The 9,431-nt window shown below is 40.5% G+C and overlaps 1 protein-coding gene across 1 annotated transcript; it reads left to right on the forward strand.

Annotated features, from left to right (window-relative positions):
* The first annotated feature begins 327 nt into the window (after positions 1–327).
* On the forward strand, positions 328–8,336 carry ASMT (acetylserotonin O-methyltransferase). The gene is made up of 8 exons (XM_018084006.2): positions 328–425; positions 1,787–1,961; positions 3,136–3,265; positions 4,112–4,180; positions 4,711–4,829; positions 5,560–5,700; positions 6,862–6,984; positions 7,760–8,336. The coding sequence occupies exons 1-8, from the start codon at positions 354–356 to the stop codon at positions 7,969–7,971; spliced, it is 1,041 nt and encodes a 346-aa protein (XP_017939495.1). The 5' UTR covers positions 328–353; the 3' UTR covers positions 7,972–8,336.
* The last annotated feature ends 1,095 nt before the right edge of the window (positions 8,337–9,431 follow it).

Genomic DNA, 9,431 nt, shown 5'->3' on the forward strand with positions numbered 1-9,431 from the left:
GTGCTGAGTTCTGGTTCTTGATGCTTTTCTGTGCTGATTCCTGTTTTGCTTGTTACAAGCTTTCGAGTGCTTCTGAAGTACCAGCGTCTCAACTCACTGATGAACCATGATACAAGCTTTAATCCACATGGCTTCTTTAGACTTATACTTGATGATGGAAGATCCAAAGAAACAGCTGAACTGGGTAGAAAGACCCATCAAAGCCAAATAACTCAACTAACGTGTTTTGTAACCAGTGTGTTTTTCACAAGCAATAAGATTAAGTGGATCAGCTGGCATGCTTTGTGCTTTGTGGAAAGAAGCTTATTTAAATTAAGAGGACCAGAGAATCTGTGTCTCAGTCCAGAAAGAAGATGGGTTCCACAGAAGACCTTGACTATCCTCAAATCATTGTGCAATACAGTAATGGATTTTTAGTCTCAAAGGTAAGAAATATAACTCAGTCTTAGAAAGAGAATGCTGACAGAAATATTCAAGGATTTCACTTTAGGTCCTGAATGTAAATCTTTGGAAAAAGTGAAAGAAAGTGCCTGGTATAATGACTGTTTTTCCAACCAGCATTTTATTACGGCACAAAGGTAGAACTAGTAATTCCATTCTCCATATGTTATTTGCCTTTCTCTGTGTGTAAGCACATGGGCATAAAATTATAATATATAGTGAAATGGACAAATTTTTTCCTTAATGTACTATTTAGTTACTTTTCTTATTGTTCCTTTATGCACCTATGGCCAACACAGCAAGAGAAGGAATGCTCCTCGGGTTGTGCAAATACCATTGCATCTTAATGCTCCTAAAAGATGGAGCTGACAGTGAAGAGAGGAAAAACAGATAATGAAAAATTACTTTACTTTCTGAGAAAGAGGAGCACCCAATGCTTTCCAAATTAACATAGTACTATGTTTTTGAGAAATGATCTCATCTTTGATTAAGCCATGCTTTACTCAGAGTAAAAAGAGCTTCTTTGCATAGGTATCATTGTAGATCAAATCATATATACAGGCAGTCAATTGAGTTAATGCCTTTGTTGCTGTCTCAGGAGTGTTTGTAATGCCTTTGTTGCTGTCTCAGGAGTGTTTGTGTGACCAGAGTAATACTTGTAAAGTTGACTGTGTACAGCTAAAGAAGGGTGCTTTTCTTATGTATAGTAGCTATGTCTGTCTGAAAGTTGCAGGTTGTTGCTGGAGAAGTTTCACACTTTCTCTATGGAAAGACAGGGTGATTTTCCTGGCCTAAATGAAGCAGTTCTTCTGGCTGAGAGGAGACTCCCTACTTCTGGGAGACCACCTTCACGTCAGTCCCTGAAAACAGGGTCCGTAGAGTGGGATATTCCCCACTCCACGGTTCAGTGGAACATGCATTAGATCCTTAGTTAAAGAACAAAAACATAAACAGAGAACAACCACCACCATCCAGTCTTACCCTTGTTCTTTCCAGGCAAAAAGCAAGAGATACTGTGAAAATGTGCTCCAAAACTAGGGAAGAGGAAGGAATATTTACACCCAAAACCTCCTCTCTAAATGTGGACTTATGTGAGCCAAAAGCATTGACTGGCTTCACCCAAAAAGAAAAAAAAAAAGAACAAAAAGTGCATCGCATGCCCTGTATGTTATATTGGTGCTCAGATCAACTACATTTTAATAACTGGACTTATTTGTATGAAATAAAATTTTACATGGAAAAAATATTATTTTATGTATATTTTCTCCAATAATGCAGTTTGAGAAATTCAGTAGGCTTTACTGATTTCACCTGATCCCTCAGTCCCACCTTTCCTTACCCCCAGGTTATGTTCACTGCCTGTGAGTTGGGGGTGTTTGATCTTCTGCTGGAGTCAGGAGAACCTCTGTCTTCAGATTCCATTGCTTCATGCTTGGGTACCAGCATCACTGGGATGGAAAGACTGCTGGAGGCCTGTGTGGGACTGAAGCTCTTGGCAGTAGAGGTGACACAAGAAGGAGGTAATAAAGGCAGAGGAAGGGGAATAAACTAAAAGACTTAAACCTCTGATGGTTTTTAAATGAGGTAAGATGTGTAGGCAAAGATGATACCTAATATTAGGTAAGTTAATGTAGCTGAAAGAAGGAGGAAATCACTTGGGATTCACACTTCAGCTGGAAGAGAAGTGACAAATGTCAGCATAATCACAAGTGTAAGGTAAAATCCAGGTGAAGGGCTCTATATCCCTAAATTTCTTTGTGCAAGAGCCTCATGTGACCTTGGAGGCAATATTCAGGATCTATACAGAGCTGGTCTCAAGAAATCTCTGAGGTATGGGTGCGATTTTAAACTTTAAAACAAAATCTCAGGGTGGATGGGCAACAGCATGATTTAAAAACAGGTTTTGGGTTTCTTTGAGTTTTTACCATTGTGTGAACTATTTTGATCAAAACTGAGAGGTAACATAAGTTTGTGCTTGCATGAGAATCATTGATTCCGCTTGAACAGAAGGGATGTCTGGCCACCAGCCTGTTGGTCAGGGCTACCCAAAGTCTTAAAAATTGTGTCCCTTGCTCTAGCTTGTGTTGCCATGCTCTTGGTTAGGGCTTATAGCTGTTGCCCAGTGAGTTTAGGGAGAGCAGGATCTGTCTTTTATATTCCTTTGGTATCCCAGTCCTGTGGGTGAGTGATGCCATCACAGATGCATTGGAGGAAACGGGAGATTTCTTTGAGTCCTTTAAGCATTCTTCTGTCTGCAGAAGGTCCTGCCCTAGTGAACTGAGAGAAGGTAGGTGTAGCTGGCATGCTGTTTTGGGGACTTGTCTCCCAATTGCTGACCTTGATGATCAGAAAAAGACTTCTATGCAAAGAGTTCTTATTTAGATAGAGCACACTGAAATCTTCCTCTGAGCACAGAAACCTGTAGGTAGATAACAGCACTTGTAAGGCATTCTTTTTGCATTTCTGGAAAGAAATGTTTGGTTCTGCAGTTGAGTATAGGGAGATACTGTTTACTCAGACTAAATGGGGCAACACAAATTTCAGCAGAACTCACCCACTGCTCATTGCAGTTGAAGGATTTGATTGTAGAAGTAATGTGGTTGTGTCTTCTGGCAATAAATACCATGCTGTACAATAGACTTGGCAAGGTGATATATCACACATGTTAGTAAATATATTCATTTCACCCTTTAGCCCTCTACAGAAACACAGAAATTTCCAACATCTACCTTACAAAATCAAGCCCAAAGTCTCAGTATCATATGATGATGTATTATTCCAATACAGTCTACTTGTGCTGGCAGCACCTGACTGAAGCTGTGAGGTAAGGAGGAGTGCTGTGTGCTGTATGTTGCAGCCTGCCTTGCAGCATCTGCCTGGCTGCTCTGAGTGGTGTGTTTCTCTGGGAAAGGGCTCAATGAAGATGCTGGCCTGTTCTCAGAAGTTAAAACCAGCAGGTAATTTCAGCTGTTAACATGGCTGATATGTGTTCTTCCTCCCACACACACATCTGTGTGTGTTCTTGTTTTCCTTTTCCCTCTGATTATAGAGATGATCTAGAAATCAGATTTCTGTCTATTTCACCTTCAGGAAAACACTTTATCATTACAGTGGTTCTTACCCGAGGATGTATCACCAAAGGAAATGATGAGTAATGATGGCTAAGGATACTTCTGTTGCAAAGGTTTATAGGAGTGGTTTAATACGTGTCTGAAGTTTTACTTGTTGCACTCCATGCAACTGATGACCAAAAATGGTGTGTATGATGGTGATGATTGCACCAGTCTTGTACCTTTACCTGAGTTGTGTTCCTATAAATTACAGATTCCTAGCATGTTTTATGTTGGAAAGGACTCTAAAGAACATCTCCTTCCAACTTTCCTACCATGGACAGGGATACCACTCACTAGATCAGGTTGTTCAAAGTGTCACCCCAATGTGACCTCGAAAAGAACCAATCATTCTTGTGAAAGGTTGAGAAATATATCAGCATGTTTTGGCACGGTAAGTGAGGGTGCCTCTAGAGTCAGTGCAAACAGACTGACATACATTCTGTACAAAGCTGAGCACCTTCCACAGTGATGCTCTAGCTGAAACTACAGCCTTGAGGTGTATTTGGGGTAAAAGAAAAGACATCCATGCTCATATGCATTTTTGACTGCTATTTTAGAGAAGGAAGAAACCAATATGAAAGAACTTTTGGGATTTCATCTCAAGATCCTTTTGGAGCAATGTACAGGTAACTATTAGTATATTTATAGAAATTTTATTTTTCTTATTGTAAATAAAAATAATGTTTTTAATTATGGCTCAGGATAATTAAATATATTGACAGGAGAATCCCACTCATCAGAACTGTCATGCAATGTTTTCCTTTCTCAACAGTATCAATTACCAAGACACTGTCCGATATTTCGAATAGAAGTATATAATTTCCTAATCTGAAAAACATATCCCAAATCTCTGACAGAGCCAATGGTAGTTGAAGGAAAAAAAAATCCCTTGGAAGCCTGAGAATTAGAAGCAAAATACATGTTAAATGGTAGATTTCACTAGTCTTGATTCCCTATTTAAATGCATGAATTCATAGCTGTACACTTCTGATACAGTACAATTCAATGAAGGTTTATGTGCAAAGAGAACGTATTTCATGTCAATAAAAGCAGAGATTAGTATTTATGTTAAAACTGCTAATAAGTTATATGATAAGAATCATCAAGAATGTAGTAAGTAACCTTCTCTATGTGCTATGTTTTTTTTTATTACTAGATCAGAAGAAGAAATGTTAAAATTCATGGCTGGCCAGAACTCAGTATGGAGTATATGTGGCAGAGATGTTCTTGCTGCATTTGACCTTTCTTCTTTCACACAGATCTATGACCTGGGAGGTTAGTGTCAGTAGATCTTCTTTAACTAGCCTCTAAACTGTCTTTTACAAGCTTTGAAAAGAAAGATAGCTTCTATGTTATATGATGGGCAAAACAATGGAAAGCAGGATGTATTTCAGCAATAAAAGGAACATTTTACTGATTTGGTTGGGTTAAAGACAGAAATGTGAGAGTGATGAGAGCAAGGAAGCTGAATGCTTTTCTCTACAGAGTCTCAGTTATGTGAGCAGTCAGCCATTCCCTTGTGTATGTGGCAGCTTTGACAATTTTTCATGCCTTGCTTGATACATTCTTCCAGTGCCAGGCTCTTTCCCTCCTCCTCTTCAGTCACTGTCATTGATATACTGCCTACAGCCTGTTATCCTGCAGCACCCTGCTGTCCAAGCACTGCTCAGTGCTGCCAGGATTCATGGGATGGGTCAGGATCCACCTCCATCACTTCCCCAGCACCCGGTTTAGTGGCTGTTTATCATTTTTCACTTTCCAGCACCCAGAACTGGGTCTGGCTGGGAGGGTGTGTGAGAGCTGTAAGGGGTGGGGCTGACCCAGAACAAAAGGCACCAGTGGCCTCTGCCATCCCTCCATCTTCCCTTTCAGCAACACGTGGGGAGCAATGTACATTGTCAGATTCCACGAGGCTGAATCCACCATTGCCTGCGTGGTTTCATGGGGGTGTTGCTGAACAGGTTGGTTTTGTATCAGTGCTGACTTTCTTTTGCTCTCCCCAAAGGAGGCGGAGGAGCTTTGGCCCGGGAGTGCGTTTCTTTGTATCCCAATTCCACAGTCACAATTTATGATCTACCAAAAGTTGTGCAAGTGGTCAAAGAGCAATTTATTTTCCCTGAGGAGCGTCAGATCGCATTCCATGAAGGTGGGTGTGGACAGTGGCGTAGTGTTGCCACAGCTGTTGCTCTCAAGGCCCTGCTCAGAGGTAACACACAGGAGGCTCATGTCTCCAGCTGCCCCTTATGGGGGCTGAGTGTCCCAGGCTGCAACCTCCCCAGCCCAGGTCTGCAGCTGTCCCAGATAAGCATCTGTAGCTATCAGAGGCACAACTCAGTTGTTCAGCAACACAGAAGCTCTTTATTCCTGAACATAACTATTTGATTTTTTTTTCAGTATGAGGGTACATTAAAAAACAAAAGCATCTTGCAGTTTTGAAATCTGCCATGCCTTGTTATAAGTTTTCCTTACACTTCCCTTTCCTCCTGTGAAAACCTTTTGGCAGATGTGAGGGATGCCAGGCCTGCTCTGAGCAAGGGGTTTTCCTTGTCTCATCATAATTACTTTCAAGTCCTAAGACATTTCAGACCATAAAAGTGAATGAGCTAGCTCATATTCCTCTTGCCCAGTCCATTGGTCCTTCATCGTCTCATTTTTCATTCTCGTCTATGATGAAAATGCGTGTAGGGAGATATTATTTTTAATGTTTACAAAAGCCTTCGAAGTGTTGGAATGGCTTAATGTTGCTTGATGCTCAGAGAGAGAAAAGAAGCCTTGAGGAAAGAAAGGAGTGTATAAAAACAAAGATGCAACAAAAAGGGAGAAGAAATGGTAAAGTAAAATGCTGAGAGAAAAATCTGAATGCAGTACACCAGGTGCTAAATAAAAGGCATGATAATGAAGCTAGTGCTAGGAGGTGAGAGGTGTGTATTCTTACTTATGTATTTATGAGATGACTCTCTGATTACTGAAGGTCTTTGAAAATTTTCTTAGATAAGGGAATATTCTTTCCTTTTTTTCATGACAGAAATCATGAAAACATGTTCCTTAGTGCTTTATGAATCTGAATTTATATCACTGGAGAAAACCTAAACTCAAATGCTTTCCTTTGCCTCAAAGGCTCTTTCAGGGTGAGCTGCTGCTTTTAAATGTTTCATATCTTGAGGCTGAACAAGAGTAAAATTCCCTATGCAGTGCAACATTGCACTCCAGCTGGTAATTCCATTGTTGTTTGATATGTGTGATAGACATGGCAAGCACAGAACTGGACAGAACTGAAAATATTTACTTATGGGTTCTTACTTTACAGGAGACTTCTTTAATGATTCAATTCCTGAAGCTGAACTGTATATTTTATCCAAGATACTGCATGATTGGGATGATGACAAATGCAAACAACTGCTGACAAAAGTCTACAAAGCTTGCAAACCTGGTAGGTGTGAGCTTGTAAAGAGCAGAGAGACTCTCGCCTATCAGTAATGGAAAGCACACCAGTCTTAATTCTCAATTGGGGTGGCAGAGTTTCAGTGCAGGGGCTTCTTGGTTTGGTCTTTTGCTTTCCTAAGCCATCCATGTGAAACTGAGCCAAATAGGGCCAGGTCTAAGACCTCTTTGTCTGGCTTCCAGTTTTTGTCTCCTCTACAGGGACTCCTCTTTCAAAACATTAAGGTGTAAGAATTGAGGATTTTGGGTATTGTTTAGATAGGTGTATGCATTGTAGGGAACCAAACAGGTGTTCCAGTTAGAGGCCCTGAAACAGTGGCTCAGCCAGAGGCTCTGAGATAACGCAGGAATCCACTAAAAGACCTTGGGCAGCCTGAGAAGGAGAGAAAAGAAGCTGCTAACTCCTGCGGAGTGAGTAAAAGTCCCATTAAGCATTACACTGAACCCTTAGAGCTTCAAAAGCACTGCCTACAGAGCCAAGTTCTCAACAAAATCAGTAAACTCCTGTGGATTTCAGCTGGAGGAAGCTTCTGTCCCAGCCATAGCATCCCCTTCAGTCTTGTTATGTCAGTACCTACACAGCCAAGCAGAGACATGGTCCAATGCTTTTGTTCTTTCATTGTCTTCTGTGATGCTGAAATATGACTCAATGTAGAGGCTGCTTCTTCCTGAAACTAAAGGTTAGGATCTGTCCTAGTAACAGCTCAAAAATAGCTCAGCTTCTCAGAGCTCAGCATGTTCTTCATTGCTCTTCATTCAATCAGGTGGTGGAGTGCTGCTGGTTGAATCACTTCTGAATGAAGATAAAAGTGGGCCTTTAGAAACCCAACTGTATTCAATGAATATGTTGGTCCAGACAGAAGGAAAAGAGAGAACAGCAGCAGAGTACAGCAAGCTCCTTGAGGCAGCTGGCTTTGGAGTGATCCAAGTCAAGAGGACTGGAAAACTCTATGATGCTGTTCTAGGAAGGAAATAATAGTACACCTTTTATGTACTTAACAAGACAGAATAAGCGGGGAAATATGCTATTCTCTTAGAGGAGAATCATCAATGCAGCTTTTAGTTATGGCAGCCAACTTTTTTGTAAGCTGATATATTGACAGAAGAATCACTAATGACAAAACTTGAATGTGCACGTACTGCAAGTCTGGCAGCCTGACCAGGCTTGCCTTTGGATCTGGAAGAGAGAGAAAGAAATCAACATCTGTTCCACAAGAGAAAACCCACAAAAGAAATGTGCAGTGTGTCTGCTTCAGATTTTATCATTCTCTCTGATTTTAACACTGTATCTGACAAAAGTAGAGCTGAACTTGTACTTGAATTCCTGCAAAATAAAACTGATTCCTGTACAGAACTCTCTTACCTGAATTTTTATTCCTAAGGAATTTATATAATAAAACCAAACCAAATTTATGTCTTCTTGTGGTTAGTCTTTTCAGAGTCCTATGAGAAATCCTGTCTAAGTGTTGAGGAGTTTGGCATGAAATAATGATATTAATTTTCAATTTCCTCTAGATTTTGATTTCATTTATGAAAAACAATTTTGTACCTTAGTGGTTGTTTGAACCCCTGGGATTCTCTTTACAGGGTTGCCCGGAGGATGGTGCAACAAAGTCACTCTGTTATGCACTTGGGAAGTCCTTACTGCATGCCTCCTGCTATTCCTTTAAATCATTTGATCAAGCACAGACCACCATTATCCCTGCAGTTCTTGGAAGCAGAATAAGAGATTACCAAAGTGAGAAACATTTAGAGAAGGCAACAGAAAGTCATTCTCTGCAGTTGCTTCTTGAGCACTGATTGTGTTTGCCCATTAAGCTGGATAGTAGAGAAGCTTGAGACAGTTTTCTCAGTAGGCATCTAAAGGAGCCTCCCACTACTATCATTGTAGGTAGAGCACTGGGAGAAAGTAGCCTCAATACACATACATATGCAGAAATAAGGTTTCAATCTTATCACAATTACAGAGACACGGTGGGACAGCATGCATGATTGGAATGTTGGTTTTTTGGGTTCTTTTCCTTCTAAATAACAAACACTGTGAGAAGGACCTGAAACAAGTGCTTTGCTGCATGCAAGCAAAGTAAATAGTACCAGAGGGCCCAGAATACCAGAGGGCCCAGGAGTACAAATTGAAATCAGACATGATCCACTTCAGATAACTTCAACAGGTGGATAGAAACAATGTAAGGCTGAATTTGGATACATGTAGACTTGTCTAACAGCCTAGTTCAGCTGTCCGTGTGTGATCCCATTGCAGAGATGCCTCTAAGGAGAATGTAAAACAGTGATGAACCCAAACTATTCAGTGCTTGCATTTGTTCAGAACTGGGTGTGCAGAATGGAAACCACTGGTCCTTGTATTTGTACATGTGTGAGTATTTTTGATTATCGTTAAAAGGAAATGTGCCTCTATATTTTTATACTTTATATGGT

The sequence above is a fragment of the Manacus vitellinus genome, unplaced genomic scaffold (genome assembly GCF_001715985.3).
Source record: "Manacus vitellinus isolate BGI_N305 unplaced genomic scaffold, ASM171598v3 scaffold_7_pilon, whole genome shotgun sequence".
NCBI lineage: Eukaryota > Metazoa > Chordata > Aves > Passeriformes > Pipridae > Manacus > Manacus vitellinus.